Source organism: Belonocnema kinseyi, chromosome 6 (assembly GCF_010883055.1).
Source record: "Belonocnema kinseyi isolate 2016_QV_RU_SX_M_011 chromosome 6, B_treatae_v1, whole genome shotgun sequence".
NCBI classification, from domain to species: domain Eukaryota; kingdom Metazoa; phylum Arthropoda; class Insecta; order Hymenoptera; family Cynipidae; genus Belonocnema; species Belonocnema kinseyi.
Genome location: NC_046662.1, coordinates 59,171,533 through 59,193,242, shown reverse-complemented (window position 1 = coordinate 59,193,242; position 21,710 = coordinate 59,171,533). Strand labels below are relative to the sequence as shown.

General features: G+C 26.9%; 1 protein-coding gene across 1 annotated transcript in view; it reads left to right on the top strand.

Moving 5' to 3' along the window:
- The window catches only part of LOC117174891, a 32,956-nt gene that overhangs the window by 4,627 nt on the left and 6,619 nt on the right, over nt 1-21,710 (top strand). Inside the window, exons 3-7 of the mRNA XM_033364315.1 lie at nt 1,251-3,431; nt 3,504-3,666; nt 7,419-7,579; nt 7,677-7,887; nt 16,636-17,499. Coding sequence (XP_033220206.1) covers nt 1,251-3,431; nt 3,504-3,666; nt 7,419-7,579; nt 7,677-7,887; nt 16,636-17,499 — 3,580 coding nt within the window. The remainder of the gene's footprint in view (nt 1-1,250; nt 3,432-3,503; nt 3,667-7,418; nt 7,580-7,676; nt 7,888-16,635; nt 17,500-21,710) is intronic.

Sequence of the window (21,710 nt, the reverse complement as noted above, 5' to 3'; positions counted from 1 at the left end):
ATTGTAATTAAATATTAATCATTTTAGTCATTAATTCATCTTGTGGGTTGAAAATAAAACAAAATGGTTAAAAGTTAAATTAAATTTTCTTTAAAAAGTAAATCTGTTTTTTTTTTATGGTAAATTAATTTTTGAAACTGATAATTCAGATATTTTTTTGGGTTGAAAACTGATATTTTGTAGTTAAAAATTCAATTATTTGTTTGAAAATTGTTTTTTTTTTTTAAGTTGAAGTTTCAACTGTTTGATTGAGAATCTATGTCTTTTTTTTAAATCATCTTTTTAATAGAAAGTTAATGTTTTTATTTGAAAATAAGACTACTTGCTTTAAAATTTGACTCTTTTCTCAAAAATGCGTCTATTCCAGATGAAAATTCATCACTTTAGTTGGAAATTCATTAATTTTGTTGAATAATCAACTTTTTGGTTGAAAATTGGCCTTTTTTAGTTTAAAATTTAACTTAAAAAAAAATTCATATATTTTTTTGAAAAATCATCTTTTTTGGTGGAAAATTAATCGTCTTGTTGAAAATTCTCTTATTTTTGCTTAAAAATTCAAGTATTGCAATTAAATATTAATCATTTTAGTAATTAATTCATATTTTTGGTTAGAAAAAAAACTAAATGATTAATAAGACTTAAATTTAATTTAAATTAAAAATAAATCTGATTTTTCTTCATGGAAAATTAATTTTTTGAAACTGATAATTCAGATATTTTTTTGGGTTGAAAACTGATATTTTTTAGTTCAAAATTCAATTATTTGTTTAAAAGTTTTTTCCAGTCGAAAATTCAACTGTTTGATTGAGAATCAATGTTTTTTTTTAATCGTCTGTTTAGTATCAAATTAATGTTTTTAGTTGACAATTCAACTATTTGGGGAAAAATTCATCCATCTGTTTGTAAATCCAAATTTCGACTTAAAAAGTTAGAAATTTTAAGCGGTTTGAATTGAATTTAAGACAGTATTCAAATTATTTTGCCTAAACATGCACTGAATTTATCTATAAGTAGATTTATAAAATACCCGCGAAAAATTATATGTGGAAAAAACTTGAGATGCCTGAAAAAAATCTGGAATTGTCAGGGAATTTTCTTTCAGGATTTGAGTAGACACCATATTCTAAATTTCGAGAAAATGATGTATAAAACCGTTACTACAAACTTTTCTTCAGCCTTGACAAATTTTGGATTAAAATTCTAAATTAGCAAAACCCGAATTATTAATACGCGTATATTAACTTCCACAGCAAGTTCTACCCAAGGCAAATCCAAAATACAATAAACAAATGGATAGTTTGCTTTCGCGTCTGACTCACGCTTTTATGAAATACCACGAATCACACAAAAATGATTTAAAAGCAGGACTGCAGGTCTATAAATTAGCATGTTGTCTCTGTGATAGGTTCACAGAATTTTCGAATCCCCCAAGACTTCGTAGTGGCATATACCACATTTCTCGATGCCTCAGAGAATTATCCCTTTATTCAGAATCGATGACCATTTGCGATTACGCAAAACCGGGAAAACTCATAACCCCGGACCCTAGCGATTTTGAATTTTTCGGCAAACTTGCCTACGCCTGGCGTTCAAGCGCCGATCATTTGATACAATCCCTCGCCAAAAACTTCGACCAAAAGTCCTACAACATTCTCTTAGAAATAATCAAATATGATTTTGGACTACTTAAATTTTCAGACGAGAATTGTAGTCACTCTCAGCTGATTTTCGTAAGGTTCCAAAAATACACGAGAAGAATCCATGAATTGAATTGGAGTCAAAGCAAGATCGAGAATATTGTTTACTCGATTGTAAAACACATAAAATCATTGCGAGATAATTCAAGCCTCGAAGTCGATCCGCTTCTCGTTTATGATGAAATTGTTGACATTATGCACTTTTTAAGTCTGAACTACATAAAAAGAAACGATATTTGCGAAGTGTCTCAAGTAGTTTCGAAGTTTGCGAATGAATTCGATGTCTTTCTAAAGCAAGATCCCCAGATTCAGAAATCTTTCGAGCTTCTGGTCTATTTTTACAAAATGTTGGTAAAGCCAGTCACGAAATTCGACAAGAGCATGCTGGAGAATGTCCGCAATTATCGGCGAAAATTCCGCAGTAGATTTGAAAGTTTTGGCCCCACGAAAGTGATGCAGGGAAATGCGAGTGAAATATACAAAGTTTTGACTCCGCTTTTAAACTACTGGCTCGAATGTATGAAATCCTCTTCAACCGAATCCCTCCACGAAATCATTTTCGAAATAGCAAAGCTCCTTCAATACGCATCTGCAATTCTTGCTACTCAGCCACTCAATTGCAAATGCGGACTAGACACTTGTAAAGTAAAAAATAATCTTTTCGACGAGATAAATATTCTTCAGAAATTGGGCAACTTTATCGTCATGCTTGACCAGAAGAGTCTGTCCACGAATTTTCTGCACTTTGCTCGAGATTTCATCGTCGAGGGAATCATAAAAGTCGAAGAGTACAAAAGTAACAAGTGTGGATATTTCTTGTCTCTCTGGAACAATTGGGGTCAGATTCTCTACAACTTGGGCAGTATCTGTTTCCAGGAATATCCAGACTTGAGTGCAGAAATGTTTTCCAATCTCTGCTCGTACATTATTCGCGACGAAGGAACCAAAAGTAGGAATAAATTCCTCCGCTCGTCAAATCCCTTGTCTTTGGTGCTGCACAAACTCAGTATAATTTATTTCCGAGTTAAAAAGTACAGAGAAGCGATGATTGTGACCGCTTTTGATGGCTTGGTTAGTTATGAAGAGGAGGAGTCGAAAGCCTTTAAAATGTGGGCGGGCATAAAACACAAATGCGACTCTGAGGAGATGATTAAACAGACGATGATATCGTGTTTAAAAACTGATAAAGCTGCCATCAAGGAAATTGGAGTGGAACTTTATTTGGGAGATTATGATTTGGCTAAACTTTGCGCGAGGGAGATTCGAGGATTGCAGAAGGCGAAAGTGAATTTAACTCCAGCGATTAAAGCGGTTTTGAAGGAACTTGATAATTTGCAGAACACTACAGAGTTTATCGAAGGCGTTCAGCATTTGGGATACCATATTGTCTATTTTAGAGACGATTGTAGTATTTCCGACTATGTCAAGAGAGCCGAGTCTTATTTGTGCAATTACGAGAAGAGCGTTCGTTCTGCCTGCTTGGAAGCCAATTTCGACTTTTTCAAGTTTGTCGATCGGTTGAATGCAACTAGCAGGAAAATCAAAAAGGAAATGAAGAGCACGAAGAATATTCTTCAAAGCAACAAAAATGAAACGCTGAATCATGATCAGACGATTGAGACTGAGGAGGTTGTTCCTGTTTATAGGATGATCAATATGAAACAGGATGCTGATGTTGCTTCTCAATTGAAACAGGTGCTGGTCAAGTGGGAAAATTGTTTCAAGAAAGATCCTGTAAGTTTGTTCATTTCTTTACAGGTGTAAATTTATTTATTTAAATTATTTCTCACTTGTTTTTATTTGCAGAAGGAAATTGTTCATTGTTGGGAACCCCAAATCACTCTTGATATGATAATAATCGCAGGAGAAATTGCTAGATTGTTTTTGTTACAATCTTGCGAAAAACGAATTTGGCTTCTTGCCTACAAATTGGCTTCTGCTCTCGAGAATAAAGCAGCTTCTTTATATGGTATGCGAATTTTAAATATTTATGCACACTTTGTTTTATTTTTTTTTACTTTAGTTTATGGATTTGAGGGGGAAAATATTTTCTTGAACAAAATAAATATTTCAAATAACTATTTATTTGTTGAAAATGTGGAATTACCAGGGAATTTTTATTAATTTTGTATTACATTTTTTTAATCGCAATTTAAATTTGAATAACAAATGATTTTTCATTTGTAAAAGTAGCTTTATATTACTGAATTTAACAATTTTGTTTATAAATTAAAAAAAGATTTGTTTATTGAAATTTGTCGAAATTAATTATTATAACTGTAACAAATTACTTTAGTTCTTCTTGTTTGACCAATCATTTTTTTGCCTGAAAATTCAACTCATGTTGAAAAGTCGTCTTTCTTGTTGAATTTAACTGTTTTTGAATCAATATTAAAATATTATTTGGCTGTAAGATCAACTACTTACATTTTTCGTTGATAATTCATATTTTTTTGGAATACAAATTGGATTAATTGGTTGAGAGTTAACTCTTTTATTAAAAATTAATTTTGTGTTTGAAGATTCATCATTCGAATTGAAAATTCATCTTTCTCGTTTAAAATTCGTTTTTTCTTTCGCTGAGCATTTTTATTACTTAAATTTAAATATTACTGCTTAAACTTTAACTTTCTAGTTGCATTTTTTTATTGAAATTTTTTTTTTAACTGAAAATATAACTATTTCAATAAAATATTCCGTAATTTCAGTTGAAAATTCGTTTTTTCTTTAGCTGACAATTTTTATTACTTAAATTTAAATATGCCTGTTTAAACTTCAACTTTTTAGTCGAATTTTTTTAAACTGAATATGTAACTATTCCAATTAACTATTCCATAATTTTATTTTAAAATTCATCTCCATGGTTAAATATCAATTTTTGAATAAAAGTTTAACTATTATTTTGTTGATGTTGTAAATTGATCGTTTTTAGTTGAAAATTCAAGTTTTTGGTTCAAAATTCATTTATTTTGTTGAAAAACCGTTCTCTAGTGGTATAAAATTAAATTTCTTGTTTGACCAATTATCTTTTTGATTAAACTAAGAGTTATATATAGTTTTTCCAAGATTCAGGATTTCAGATAAAAATTCACAGAATTCTAAATTCAAACTTCTATTTTACAGGATTTAAAAAAATATTAGAAAAAAATCCAGCCAGTTCAAAATATATTTAGGTCTTATAAGTTTTGAAGAAATTTCAAGTTTAAAATTTGTTGAATCTTTTTTGTAATCTTGCAAAATTGAGAAATTTTCCTTCAAAATCTTCTACATTCTTTTTCAAGTTTTAGGAAATCATTTAAAATGTATTGAAATCTGTTTCAATTTTCTCCTAAAATTTATTTTCAAAACAAAACAAAAAATGATTAGATATTTTCTCAGGAATCTTGAAAAAAAATTTTTTATTCTTTTGAAATATTTCAGCATTTTTAAAAAGTTTCTTTGTTTTCAAAATCCGTACTTAAAAAAATTGTTGTTGAAATATTCACAGTTTTTTAATTGTTTTCGAATCCTTTTAACATTTTCTGTATTTCTTAAACTTAGTCGATTTTTTGAAATTTGGTAATTTTGCAAAATTGAACAATTTTGTTTTTAAATCTTGTGCACGCTTTTCAAACATTTTAGGAAAAAAATTAAAATGGATTAAAATCTAATTTCAATTATCTTAACGTTAAAAAATTTGTTGTTGTTAAAATAGTTACATTTTTTAGCAAAAAAGTTAAAAGACTTCTAAACTTTTTTTTTGAAATCTGCAAATTTTTCATTCTGTTCAAAATTTTTTGAAATCTTCCCAAATATTAAATTTTTTTAACCTTTTGAGTATCTTTTAAAATGTTTAGAATTTATCCTAAATTTTTGTTTTAAATGTTGAATACATTTTTAAACCTTCTAAATATTATTTTAAATTATTCGATTTTTTTAAAACTTTTTTTAAATTCTGAAAAATAAAAAATATCTTTAAAATCTTCCAGATGTTTTTTTTAAATAATTTTGCAAAATTACATTTTTTTAAATATTCTCTTTGAATTAGTTTTAAAAAATCATTTTAAGTTTTCCTAGTAATCTTAAACAAAAAATGCAATTTTCTTAAAACCTTTCAAAATTATTTAAAAAGCTTCTGCATTTTTTGCCGAAATCTTAAAAAATATATATCAAAAAATTTGTAATTCTTACCATTTTTAAATTATTTTTGAATCTTGTGTAAAACTTGTAATATTTCTTAAACTTACTCGATTTTTGTTTAATTGGTAATCTTGAAAAATGTTGTTTTAAAATAAATTAAAATCTGTTTTCAATTAGCTCGAAATATCCATTTTTTAAGTAAAAATCGTTTAAAATTTTCCCAGGAATCTCAAGAAACTTTTTTTGATTTTCTTGAAACCCTTTAAAAATCTTTGTAACCTTGAAAAATTGGAAAATTTTACTTTAAAGTCTTTTAGAATTAATTTTGGAAAATAAAAAATCATTTGAAATTATCCCATGAGCCTTAAGAGAAATATGTATGCTCCTGAAACCTTTTAAAATACTCAAAACGCTTCTAAAAGTGTATTTGAAATCTTTAAAAAAATTAATTTCATTATAATTTTTTGAAACCTTTTTAAATATTAAATTTCATTTGAATCTTTAAAACTTCTTAACCTTTTAAATTAAACCTTAACTTTTAGAAATTTTAAATCCTAAAAATTAAAAATATTGCTTTAAAATCTTCCAGATTATTTTTTAATAATTTTTAAAATGTTTTAAAATCTTCTTAAATATTTACTTTAAATTAGTTTTTCAAACCAAATCTCTTTAAAATTTCCTAGGAAGCTTAAAGAAAAATTGTCATTATCTTTACAATTTTTTTTTAATTCTTTAAAAGCTTCTGCATTTTTTACGGAAATCTTAAAAAAACTATATTAAAAAAATGAAGTCCTTACAAGTTTCAAATTATTTTTGAATTTTCTATAAAACTTTTGAATATCTTTTAAAATTTTTGGAATTTCTTCTAAAAGTTTGTAATCTTGTAAAATTGACACAATTAAAAAAAAGTTATGAATCTCTTTCAGATTCTTTTTTAAAAATTATTCAAAAGCTGCAATATTTTATTTAAAAATCTTCCAAAATCTATATATTCGTTAAAACTTGTCGAAATATTTTCCAATTAACTTTTTTTTGAAACGTTATCAAAACTTTTAAATATCTCTTCAAATGGTTCAAATTTGACCTAAAAGTTTTTTGAAACTTCTGCAAAACAACACAATTTATTTAGATTTTTCCAGATTCTTTGTTGGCAATTTTGATGGGAATCTTAAAAAAAATTATTGTCTTGAAACCTTTCAAAATTGTTAAAAAGCTGCTGAATTTTTCGCCAAAATCTTAAAAAATCTATATATAAAAAAATTAAAATTTGTACACGTCTTAAATTATTTTGGAATATTTGGTAAAACTTTTAATATAGTTTGAAATGTTTAGAAATTTTCTCAATATTTGAATTATTTTCCAATCTCTTGAAAATTTGTTAATATCTTTTAATCCTCTTTGAAGTCCAAATCATTTACAACTAAAACTTTCGCTTTTTTCAATAATGTTTCAAAACGTTTAGAAATAAATTTCATTATCACATAAAATGAGTTATTTGATCTTCGACAACAATATATGTGAAATCTTATTACTAAAACTTTTTAAGAAAAGGGGAAAAGGATATCAAACTATTTTTAAAATCATTTTTAATTTTGTTTCTAGTCACTGCTCGTAGCATTTCTCTTCGATTCGTGAATAATCGCTGGATTGAAAAAAGTCTAGAATATGCGGAAAGTCTAAAAATGTCTGAAGAGACCGAAGATAAGAGTGCAGTTGGCATGTTTAAAATTGGTTTGGCAGATTTCTATTTTGAAAGTGGAAAGGTATATATTTCCATGATGTGGATTCAGTAATTTCGAGAGATAAACTGAAAAATACTTTTGATTGTAGAATTAATAATTTCCTATTCATCATTTTTAGCAAAAAGAAGCAGTCGATTTACTGAAAGATGTGAAGAATTTAGGTACAATTGATTTCTCAGCCGATGTCCCAGTTTATCTAGATTATTTGGACACGGTCATCAGAAATTACCAATTTTTCACCAAAGAAATGCAACATGAAGAATACTCTGAATACATTGTGCACAATGTCTACTCGATGATTACAGTAAGCGAAATTATAGACTCTGGAGGTAATACATTTACTTGTATAATTCAAATACAGGGTGTCTACCCTGCCTGGAAAACCTGGAATTCTCAGGGAATTTCATTATATCTGGTAAAACCGGAAAATTACAGTGAATTCATTTTTTGACCGGGAATGTTACAAATTTTTAGACAAAAAATTTGTCCAAGTTTGATTTCAACAATTTAAAGTTGGATAATTTTTTCGAGGGCTTCTCTTTTTCAAAATTTTAATGTAACGTTGAATAACAATGATTCTTCATTTGTAAAAGTAACGTTATGTTTCTATATTTCACTATTTTATTGGAAATTCTTTTTTTGTTGAATATTGATAGTTCTTAATAAAAAATGGAAGTATCTGGTTAAAAATTCGGCCTTTATGCTTCAAAATTCAATTATTCCAGTTAAAGGTTTATCATTTTAGTTGAGAATTCGTCCTATTGAATTAAAATTGAACTATTCCAGTTCAACATGCAATTATAATTATTTTATTGAAAATTAGTTGTTGTTTTTTTTTTGGTTGAAAACAATTTTTCTTTCAACTGAAAATGTACCTAATATTCCATCATTTTATTTGAAAATTCATCTCTTTGGTTTAACTGATGATTTTCCTATTCAATTTTTGGTTGAAAATTTATCTTTTTAGTTGAAAATTCATGTATTTTGTTGAAAATCCAGTGAAAGACCCATCGTTTTAGTTGCAGATTGATCTTTATTACTTTAAAATTTAATTACTTAGTTGAAAATTTGTCTTTTTTGGATGAAGATTCAACTATTTCGTTAAAAATTCATGCGTGTTATTGAAAAATCTTTTTTTTTTAGTAGAAATTTTATCCTTTGTTTGAAAATTGATCTTCTTGTTTAAAAATTCATCTTTTTGGTTGAAAGTTCAAGTATTCTAGTTTGAGTGGAAGCTTCTAATGTGTCCCCTAAGGGTTTACATTTTTCTTACACCTTCTCTATTCCTTTACACACCCTCCACACACTTACTTGGTGGTGGAAGGGGGACCTACAGTTTAAGGTGGGTTCCGAACCACCAAGAGCAACAGCCTTAAGTACTTAGAGAAAACCTTTTTCTCTAGAGGTACCGGTCCCACGACTCTCCGAAGATGAATAACTCCCTTGCTAGGCTAGTGTTCACCGCATGGGCCACCGAGACTCTTCCAGAGTGCGAGGCGGGAATCGAACCCGCAAGCCGAAGGAGTGGGTCCAAAGCCTACGCTTTAGCCCCCACGACCATCGTCCCACTTAAGTATTCTAGTTCAATACTTATTATTTTAGTCGAAAATTCCTCTTGGTTTAAAATTCATCTATTCCAGTTCAAGATTTCTCATATTTGTTAAAAATTTATCACTGGTTGAAAATTTGTTTTTCTTTTGGTAAAAAATTAATTTTTTTAACTGAAAATTTAACTATTATATTTTTTTTTTGAATATTGATCGTTCTAAATTAAAAATTCAAGTATCTGGTGGAAAATTAGTCTTTTTTGGTTGTAACATCAACATTTTTCATTTATGATGCATCTTTTTTTGGAATGCAAATTTAAACACTTGGTTGAAAGCTTAACTTTTTTATTAAAAATTAATTTTTTAGGTTGAAGATTCATAATTTTAATTGAAAAATGATTTCTTTGATTGAAAAAATTAGATGTTTTATTGAAAATTGCTCAGTCATTGGATTTTTTTTATTGAAAATGCATCTCTTTGGTTGAAGATTAATTTTTTTAACTAAGAATTGAAACATTCAATTTTCAGTTGAAAGTTTATCTTTGTGGTTCAAAATTCAATTATTCTAGTTGAAGGTTCATCATTTTAGTTGAAAACTCATCCTTTTGAATTAAAATTCAACTATTCCAGTTTAAGATACAATTATAATTTATATATATATATATATATATTTTTTTTTTAACTGAAAATGTACCTACTATTCCAATTGAATATTCCATCATTTTATTTGAAAATTCATCTCTTCGGTTGAACATTAATTTTTTAAACTGATGATTTTGCTATTTAATTTTTGGTTAAAAACTTATCTTTTTTAGTAGAAACTTCATATATTTTGTTGAAAATCCAGTGAAAGATCCATCATTTTAGTTGAAAATTGATCTTTATTGCTTCAAAATTCAAGTGCTTAGTTGAAGATTTGTTTTTATAATAAAGATTCAACTATTTCCTTTAAAATTCATGCATGTTATTGAAAAATCATTTTTTTAGTATAAAATTTATCCTTTGTTTGAAAATTGATTTTCTTATTTAAAAATTCATCTTTTTGGTTCAAAATTCAAACATTCTAGTTAAATACTTATTATTTTAGTCGAAAATTCATCTTTTTAGTTTAAAACTCATTTATTCCAATTAAAGATTTATCATTTTGGTTAAAAATTCATCACTTTGGTTGAAAATTGGTTTTGCTTTTGGTGAAAAATTAATTTTTTTAACTGAAAATTTAATTGTGCCATTTTTGGTTGAATATTGATCGTTCTTTTTTATAACTTCAAGTATCTGGATGAAAATTCGTCCTTTTTGGTTGAAATATCGACATGTTTCATTCATAAGGCATCTTTTTTGGAATGAAAATTTAGTTACTTGGTTGAAAGCTTAACTCTTTTGTTAAAAATTATTTTTTAGGTTGAAGATTCGTAATTTTAATTGAACGTTGATTTCATTGGTTGAAAAAATTGGATATTTGGTTGAAAATCGCTTTTTAATTCCATTATTTTGATTAAAAATTCATCTCTTTGGTTGAAGATTAATTTTTTTAACTAAGAATTTAACTATTCAATTTTCAGTTGAAAATTTATCTTTGTTGTTCAAAATTCAATTATTCTAGTTGAAGGTTCATCAGTTTAGTTAAAAAATTCGTCTCTTTGGTTTAACTGATGATTTTACTATTCAATTTTTGGTTGAAAATTTATCTTTTTAGTTGAAAATTCATATATTTTGTTGAAAATCCAGAGAAAGTTCCATCGTTTTAGTTGAAAATTAATCTCTATTACTTTAAAATTTAATTAATTAGTTAAAGATTTGTCTTTTTTAGATGAAGATTCAACTATTACATTGCAAATTCACGCATTTTATTGAAAAATTATATTTTTTTTACTATAAAATTTATCCTTTGTTTGAAAATTGATCTTCTTGTTTGAAAATTCATCTTTTTGGTTTAAAATTCATCTATTCCAGTAAAAGGTTTATCATTTTAGTTAAAAATTCATCACTTTGATTGAAAATTTGTTTTGCTTTTAGTAAAAAATTAATTTTTTAAACTGAAAATTTAATTATCCTATTTTTGATTGAAACATCGTCTTTTTTAGTAAAAATTTACAGGGTGGCCGCTGGACCGGAAAAATGGTAAATGACAGTGAATTTATTTTCTGACCGGGAATTTAACAAATTTAAAAACAAAAAATTTTCCAAGTTTGATTTCAACAATTTTTTAATAATCAAGTGAATTTTTATCGTTTTTAATCATGATACCATTCAGTTTGAAACGCTTATTTCGAAAATCTTTCACTTACAAATTTTCCATTTTAGATTTTAATTTTTAAGTACATACATTTTTCATTTAAAGAATGTTAAAATGCAGTTTCAGACTCGAAAAATGAAAAATTAGTAGCGTTTGAAATCGATCATTTTGCATAAAAAACATTTTTAGTTGATCAGCTGTAAATATAAATTAATTTATGATTTTTAAAATTGAACTATACTTTAAGATTTAAAAATTGAACAATAATTGATTTTACAAGACGATTCGGAATCAGTTCACAAATTTAGAATTTCCAGATTTTAAAGTTAAAAATTAAACTGTTTCAATTGGAATGTCTTATTAGTTAAATGAGTGTAAACACCTGATTGACACTTTAAAAAACTATTTTCGTTTCTAAAATAACTTTAAAATAATTTTGTTATTTAATAATATCTAAAAAATATTGTTTTAGTATAAAACTGGAAATTTTGTAATTAAGAAAAATAGCAGTTGCCTAATATTTATATATATTTTATTGTTCATGTGAAATCCGTAATAAATACTGAACACCTATAATTACAAAATAATTCGAGTAAGTTGAAGAGATATCTAGAAGGTCTGAAAAGATTTACAATGAGTTTTAAAAGAGCATTTAAATATATTTAAAAAGAGTTCCAAAATTGCCAAACAAGAATCTGAAAGATTTTAATGAAATATTTTTCATTTTTCAGAATTAAAAAAAAAATCGGAATAATTCGATCATTATGAAAGATGTTTAAAAGCTCTGAAAAAATTTCAAAAATAATGTAAAATTTAAATAAATATAAAGCAGCATGCAGATGTTTCAAGATTTTGAAATAAAATTAGGTAACATTATGTTGCCATATTTCACTATTTTGTTGAAAATCCGTTTTTTTCTCAGAAATTAATTTTTTTAACTGAAAATTAAACTATACTATTTTTTGTTGAAAATTTATCGTTTTTAATTAAAAATTCAATTATCTGGTTCAAAATTCATTTATTTTGTTGAAAAGTCGTCCTTTTTGGTTGAAATATCATCATTTTTCGTTTATAATTCACTTTTTTATATAAAAATTTAATTAATTGGTTGAAATCTTAACTCTTTTGTTAAGAATTAATTTTTTGAGTTAAAGATTCATCAAAATTTATCTTTACTGCTTTAAAATTCAATTTCTTGGTTGAAGATTTGTTTTTTTTCGGTTGAAAATTTGTTTTGCTTATGGTGTAAAATTAATTCTTCTAACTGAAAATTTAAATATTCCGTTTGTGGTTGAAAAGTGATCTTTTTTATTTTAAAATGCAACTTCAAATAATATTCATTTGTTAAAGAAACTTTATGTTGCAATGTTTCACTATTTTGTTAAAAATTCGTTTTTTTCTGATTAAAAATTTTTTTTTCGACTGAACATTTAACTATTATATTTTCTGTAAAAAATTGAAATTTAATTGAAAATGCATGTATCTGGTTGAAAATTCGTCCTTTTTGGTTGAAATATCTACCTTTTTCGTTCATAATGCATCTTTTTTGGAATAAAAATTTAATTACTTGGTTGAAACTTTCACTCTTTCATTAAAAATTAGTTTTTTAGGTTGAAGATTCATTATTTTAACTGAAGATTTATTTCTTCGGTTAAAAAATGAGCTTTTTGTTGAAAATCGTTTTTTCATTCCATTATTTTGACCAAAAATTCATCTCTTTGGTTTTTTTTAACTGCTTATTTATCTATTCGATTTTTGGTTCAAAGATGATCTTTTTATGCTTTAAAATTAAAATATTTAATTGCAAATTTAGGTAATTCTTTGGAAATTCCTCCTTTTTGGTAGGAAATCAATTTCTTTTATTAAAAATGCAACTGTTGGGTAGAAAATTAATCTGTTTTAGTTGATGATTCAAGTATTTTGTTGAAAGTTCGTCTTTAATGATTAAATTCAACGGGTTTTCATTTTAAAAACCAATATTTTGCGGTTGAAATATCAACTATTACATTTGTTCTATCAAATTTATCTTTTTATGTTTAAAATTCAACTTCTTGATTGAAAATTAACCTACTTTTTAAAAAATTCATTTTTTAAGTTTATAATTGAACTACTTCATTGAAAATTCGGTTGTTTGTTAAAAAATAATTTTTTAGCTAAAAATTTAAGTTTTCGTTGAAAAATTTTTATTTTGGGCTCAAAATTCAACTGTTTTGTAGAAATTTGTCGTTGTCGCTTAAAAATTCAAGTATTAGATAACAAATTTAACTGTTTTGTAGAAAATTCGTTTTTTGTTTGAAAATTATTGGTTTCTTAATGAAAATCTAACTATTCCGTTTATAGTTGAAAGTCGATCTTTTTAGGTTTAAAAATTATACTACATATTTGGTTGAAAATTTAAGTAATTTATCGAAAATTCGTCTTTCTGGTAGGCCTGTTTTCTAGTAGTTTTAAAATTCAACAACCTTATTGTCAATTGTCTATCAAAAGTTGTATTTATGCAACGGATGAAAAATGACAATTTCTTATTATTTTCATTCAAGGGTGGCCGCTGGACCGGGAAACCAGGAATTTCTTGATTAAAAATTTTTATTTCTAAGCTTACATTTTTAATTTAAAGAATTTTTAAATGCTTTCTTAAAGACTTGAAAAAATAAAAGCATTTGATGTTGAAAATTTCGGATAAAAAACATTTTTTTTCAATAAATAAGTACGTTTTTTTATTTATGTGTACTTTAAGTAATAAAAATTGAACAAAATTGATTTGACAAAACAATTTTAAACCAGTTCAAAATTTAAGATTTTTCAGATATTAACGTTTAAAACTTAAACGGTTTCAATTTGAAAGTCTTATACATACATTCTTAATTGAACGATTTTATTACATTTAAAAGATTGTTTCAGTCTAAAATATTCAATTTTTAACCCATTAAATTTGAAATTTTTAATTAAAATAAATATTAATTATTGAATATTTAGCAATATCTGAATTTGTATTTAAGACAAGTAAATTAAAATCAAATAAAACTTGGTTAAAACCAAGCCTTTAAACTTTGAACGTTACAAGTTTAATTGTTGTATTTGAAAAATGCCTAATTTGTAAGTGAAATTTTTTATGTATAATTTACAAATGAACATTTGTAGAAACATATTGAGTTATTTCAAGAGATATTTAGGAGTTTTAAAAACATAAAAAATTATCATGCAAATTTTAGAAGGTTTTCTTAAAATCTTCTAGAAACGTTTTTGAAAATTTTGTTTAAATTTTTGAAAAACTTTTTAAATATTCTCTTAAAATAATTTTTCAAAATGAAAAGGTATTTTTAATTTTCCTAGGAATCTTAAGAAAATGTTTTTATTCTTTTGAAGCCTTTCACAATTCTTGAAAAGAAACTACTTCCTTTGTTTAAAATCTGCGAAAATCTACATTTTGTTTTATATTAGGCTATCATTTCAAGTTTTACACTAAGTTTGAACCTTTTCAAAACTTCTACATATCTCTTAAAATTACTCAAATTTCACCTACAAATAACAAACGTTCAATTGTTATTTATACATCCAAATTGTAAAAAAAATTCAAAAATTTGGATGATTTTCAGAAAATTGTAGAAAAAATTCAATTCATTTTGACAGATATTCACAAGTTCTGACAAAATTTCCAAAATAAATGTAAACTTAAAACCAATTTAAAACAACTTCTAGATTTTTCAAGATTTTGAAATTAAGTTTTGAAGCTTTCCAAGGATGTTTAAACTATTTAAAGAGAAAATAATTGAATTTCTAATTTAAGAAGTGTTCAGTTAACATTTTTTCAATTTTTCAATATTTGATGTTTCTAGCTTAAAATTCCTTAAAATTATATAATTTTGAAAATTTTAAAGTCCATTGATTGATTTTTTAATTTAGAGCATTGAAAATGATAACGTGGATTAATATTTTTTTATATTGAATAATGTTAGTACCTTCAATTTTATACGCGTTAATTATTGAGCATTTGAATACAACATTTTTAAATTAAAAGTTTTTAAATTTCAATTTTAAAAGTTCAAAAATTTAACAGTTCCACTTTGAGTACTTTCATTTGCAGCTCAGTTTTCATTACCTCAAGTGGAAAATTGTTTAGCTTTAGTGTTCCATTCTTTTAATTTCATTGACCGTGAAAAATGTTTGCGAAATGGGAAACGACTGGTAATTAATTTCGTCGATTAAAACGGCCACCATGTCATTGCATTATTTAAATTAAAATAATTTTGTTTGAAAACCAAATTCACCTATTTTGTTGAAAAATCGTTTTTTTGGTTGAAAATTCAATGATTCTAGTTGAATACTTCTCATTTTAATCAAAAAGTCATATTTTTGGTTGGAAATAAAACTACTTAGTTAAAAGTTAATCTATTTTGTTAAAAATTCATTTTTTTTGTTTAAAATTTATGTGTTCCAGTTGAAGATTCAAAATTGTAGTTAAAAATTCATCAATTTGGTTGGAAAGCGATCTTTTTTAATTGAAAATTCAACTATTTAGTTAAAAATTCATCTGTCTTGTTGAAAATGCAATATTTTTACATGAAAAGTTAGGAATTTGAAGCATTTCAAATTGAATTCAATATAGTAACTACATTAATTTTACCTAAATATATGAATTGAATTTTAAGTATAAAAAAAAATCAAATTTCTTGAATTATTATTCAAATTCATGAACTTTAGAGATAAATTGAAGTAATGAATAATTCTATTTTTAGTATAATTTAATTATTTCGTTAATCGATATTACTAACTGGTACTAATATCTTTAAAAATATCTTATATTATAATTTTTTTAAGTTTTCTAAATTCAACATATTATTTGAATCCCTAGAAACTGAAAAAATTACAATAAACTTGCGAAACTATATACATATTCTGAGTCGAAAGTTTAAAAAAAAGCGAAATATTTGAATTGTCCCGTACTATGAAAAAAATTATACCTGAAATAAAGCTGCCGTATCGAATAAGGGCACATATATTTTTTCGACTCGAGCGGGATGAGTGCTCGTAGTTTTCAAAATTGGTTCAGAACATTAATTCTTGGAAATTTAATTACTGCAAAAAATTTACTTGAATTCAGTAAAAAAATATGTTCAGAATTATTTTTTTTTGTCCCTTCAGCCTTCATTTGCGCTCGCGCAAAACAAATTTATGTGCCCTTATTCGATCCGGCTGCTCAATTGTCAGGGAATTTTTTTCCCAGGATTTGAGTAGACACCTTGAATTTATGCCTGGATAATTAAAAATTGCTAAGATCCTTGATTATTTTACAGGAAAAAGAACCTACTACGGTATCAATACACTACTCGACGCCGTGAACCACATGTCCCTCGTAATGTTCAGTTTCATCTCCTTCAGAGAAATATCAGCGCATTTATCTTTCCGACTCGAATTGGCCCAATCGTTGGGAGCCACTCTCCGAGTCGCCGAGTGTCTAAAATCCCTCTGCTTAATAGAGCTTTCTCGACTAAAACTGGACGACTGTGAAGTGAAACTCCAGGGCCTTGAGCAAATCCTCGACGTCGAGGGATTCGGACTCTCCATGAAAAATAAAGGCCCCGAATTGTCAATATTCCGTTCAAATACCATCCTCTCATCTCAACGTATGGACGTGGACGACCCTCTTCGAGACGTGATACAAAACGAGGCTTCTCCCGTTTTAAGAAAAAAGATTTTCATGCCTCCAGAGTTTATGCTTCACGAAAATTGCAGTTGCTACCGATGCGAGAATATTCCCTATCAATATCTCGTTTTTTCGAGCACCCATATCCGAGCGCAGATCTACGCTTTGAAAGATTACTCGTCAGTTGCTCTACAGCATTTTCACGGAGCCTTTGAGGTGAGGAGAAAACTACTTGAGAAGGAGGAAGGGAGGATTCGTAAGGAAAGTGGAAATTCGGTGAAGCTCCATCCTTGGCAAAAATATTACAGCATGGTGGATTATGTCCTCTTTTTACTCGACTTCAGCAAGTTTATTATGGGATACAAAATTCCGAGGGTGCGAGAAGCGATGGAAATTGCACTTGAGGCTGTGAATATTTGTAGGGTGTATAAATTGGAGACTCATCCTGTGTATTACTCTGCGGTGGAACTTGTCTTTCAGTATCGATTTCAAAATCTAAAGGATGAAATTCATGGTAGGCTGAGTTTTTTTTTCAATTTTAACTAGAATGTAGTGTTGTACTATTTTTCCTTAAATTTCTCTTGATCTTAACTTTCTCTTAATTGGCTAACAACGTCTCGATTTTTTCACTTTTAATTTGAAGTTTTTTTTTAATTCCTTTGCTGATAAGCTAAAATTACGTTTCTACCTTCAAGGTTGTAGCTTGACCGGGAAACCTAGAAAAACCTGGAAATGTCGGACTTTTTTTCAAAGTGAAGGAATTTTTTCGAGAGCGTGCTTAATTTTTTTTTAAATTTAAATAGAAAATTGATTAGCAATTATTCTTTATTTGCAAAATTAGCTTGATATGACTTTATTTAAGTACTTTGTTAAAAAATTAGTGTCTTTTTGTTTGTTTAAAATTGAGAGTTTTAAATAAAAATTTATCTATTCTAGTTCAAGTTGAAAATTTATCGTTTTTAGTTGAAAATTCAAGTATCTGGTTAAAAATGCATGTATTTTGATGAAAATTCTTTCTTTAGCATAGAAAGTTCATATTTTTGTTTAAAAAGGTATCTACTTGCCTAAAAATTTAACAGTTTGTTTGCAATTTTTCATCTGTTATGACTGAAAAATCTTTCTTAGTTGAAAATGCAACTCTTGTTGAAAACTTGTAATTTTGGTTTTATTCAAGTGTTTTTGATTGAAAATCTTAATATTTTTGGTTAAAACATCAACTACTATATCTTTCTTTCATAATTTATATTTTTGGGAATGGAAATTTGATTACTTGGTTGAAAGTTAAACTCTTCTGGTAAAAATTATTATTATTTTTTGTTAGTTTGCTGTGTAAGATTCATCAATTTAATTTAAAACTCATCACTTTCGTTAGAAAATAAGCTATTTTGTTGACAATTCGTTGTTTTTTTGTTTGTTTGAAATTAAGGGTTTTAACTATAAATTTAGCTATTTTAGTTCAAGTTGAAAATTTATCGTTTTTAGTTGAAAATTCAAGTATCTGGTTCAAAACGCATGTCGTTTTAATGAAAATTCTTCCTTTAGGATAGAAAGTTAATATTTTTATTTAAAAATTTATCTATTTGCTTGAAAATTTAACAGTCAGTTTGCAATTTTTCATCTCTTTTGACTGAAAAATCTTTCTTAGTTGAAAATTCAACTCTTGTAGAATACTCGTATTTTTGGTTTTATTCAAATTTTTTTGATTGAAAATCTTAATATTTTTAGGAATAAAAATTTAATTACTTGGTTGAAATTTAAACTCTTTTGGTAAACATCAGTAGTTTTCTAAATTATTTTTTTTTAAGATTCATTATTTTAATTGAAAACTCATCACTTCGATTAGAAAATGAGCTATTTTGTTGAAAATTCGTTGTTTGTTTTGGTTTAAAATTAATTTTGTTACGGAAAATTTAAGTTCCAGTTGAAACTTTAACTATTCTGCCGAAAAATGTGTTTTTTGTTTGTCTAAAATTAATTTAAAAATGAAAATGTAACTTCAATTTTTAGATGAAATTCTTTTTTTTGTCCTAAATTTTTGTTTAGAAATTAATTTTCTTGGTTGAAAATTCATCGTTTTGGTTAATAATTTAATTATTCCTGTGAAGTCTCATCATTTCTTTTGAAAATTCATCACTTTTTTTGAAAATGTAACTATTTGCTAAAGTTGTTTTTGTATTTTCGTTGAATATTTGGTTGAAAGCACAACTATTCCAGTTAAAGATTCATTTTTCTAATTAAAAATGTATCTTTTTGGCTTAAAATTCAAATAATGTTTAGAAATTTGATTTTTTTAGTTGAAAATTGGTGCATTTTGTTGAAAATTTTTCTTTTTTGGTACAAAATTAATCTTCTGGTTTGAAAATTTATTTTTTGGTTGAAAATAAAACCACTTGATTGACATTTAGACCCTTTAGCTCTAAATACTTTTTTTGTTTGTTAAAATTCAATTATTACAGTTGAAAATTCATCTGTTTCGTTGAAAATTCCTCTGACTGGAAATTTGAATGTCCATTTTTGGTTGAAAGTTGATCTTGTCTTGTTCAAAATTTAACAATTTGGATCAATTTTTTTAAATTGAAAATTCAACTATATTGTTGAAAATCCACATATTTTGTTAAAAATCGATTTTTAAGTAGAGAATTATCTTTTGTTTGCATGTTCTTGTTTAAAAATGCTTCTTTTTGCTTAAACATTCAAGTTTACCAGTTAAATATTTATTGTTTTTTTTTTTTTTTTTAGTTGAAGATTCATCATTTTAGTTGAAAATTAATCAGTTAGGATGAAAATTAAACTATTTTATTGAAAGTCCGTTTTTTAAAATTATTGTTTTCAATTTTTGAGACCGAGAAAAACCGGAAAATGACAGTGAATTTATTTTTTCACCAGGAATTAAAAAAATTTTAATTAAATAGAATTTCAAAATGCAGTCTCGAAAACTTAAACAATTGAAAATTAAAAGCGTTGGAAGTCGAAGAATTTTGGATAAAAAATATTTTTATTTTATCAATTGTGGATATAAATAAATAAATAATTTTAAAAATGTATCCTTGCTTTAAATATAAAAAAGTGAACAATAATTTATTGGATGAAACGATTCTAAATCCGTTCAAAATTTAAGAATTTCCAGATTTTAACTTTGAACCTTAAACTGTTTTAATTCGCCCGATTGAAACTTTATAAGCTGTTTTGAACAAGAAAATAACTTAATAATAATATACTCGCAATTAAAGGCTTTTATTAAGTTTAAAATATTCTTTCAGTCTAAAATATTTCTATATTTTTTTTACAATCTTATCCTTTCTATATGTACAATTATTTACAACTATTTACATAAAGTCTTATATCTAGTTTCTTATTTCTATTTCCTGCGATAGCGCAATTTAGGACTTATTAGCAAAGGAGTGAGCGAACGAACAAAAGCGAGAGTGCAAGCGAGAGACAGAGAGCATGAGAACGCAAACGTGTCTTAGTCTATTTAACTTTTACCTTACCATTACTTACAATTTTTACGCTTCTAATCTCAGCGACTTCCATTTCTTTTTTCTTTCACTTTTTTATACCTCCATTTACCTTTTTTCATGTGCATTCTTTCATTTTTTCTCATTCGCTCCTCTAGCACCCTCCCACTCCTTCATCCATTCTTCTCCTAATCCGTCTTCCACTAGAATCATAACCATATTTTCTTGCCAGCTTCCTTTATCTTCCATTCGTCTCCTACATACTTCCCATACATGCTCCCATGTTTCCTCCTCCCATTCACATATTCTACACTTTCTGTTCTCTTCTTTTTCCCAGTATATCCCCTCCCTTACCTCGTTTCCCAGTCTAAATCTTGCTATTCTGGTTCACCTTCTCTCTCCCCATCCCTTTTCTAAATACTTTGGCACCCCTTCCTTTTTTATCATCTTATACCATTTATTGTATTTTGATTCCTCAATGGACCTCCATCTTTCTGTTAATTGTCTTTCCCTCTCCCTTTTTTCTAATTCTTCACAGTTTACTCCAGTCCCGTCTTTTATTTCTCTATCATTAAAGAACTCCCTCCTTTCTTCTTCCTACCTCGTTAATTCGATCGCCCTCCCTCTCCTCTCTTCTGCCTCCATCAAACACTTTCTCGCCAACTCCCCTCCCTTTCCCTCCCTCAGCTTTGTCTCAAATTTCCATGCCCTCTTACCCGCTCTAATACTTAACTTATCCCTTTGCACTTCTTCTCTCACCGTATATCCTGGCGTCCTCCAGTCTGCCCCTAGTGTCCACCTTATATACCTTTCTTGTAAACTCTCAATACCTTTCCTTTCTTTTCATCCCCATATCTCTGCTCCATAACCTAAAACCGGCCATACCAGCGTATCAAATAACCACATTCTCCTTCTCCAATTTTTTTTTAACCTTCGTTTTCCTATTCCCCATATCTGTTTCATTACCCCTGCTGCTTTTTTTATCCTTTCTCTTACATAAGCTGTATGATCTCCACTCGTCTGCAAGATATATCCGCCGCCTTCAAGTCCACGAACATTGCTATCATTGCCCCTTTTTCCCTTTTAATTCTCTTATTTACTAGATAGTTCAGAACATATATGTTGTCCATTACCCCCATTCCTTTTCTAAACCCTGTCCGATTCGGTGACTCGATCTTTTTTTCTTCAACTTCTATCTTCAATCTCTCCGACAAAATAGTTACATATACTTTATATAGTGTTGGCATCAACGTCACCCCCCTATAAT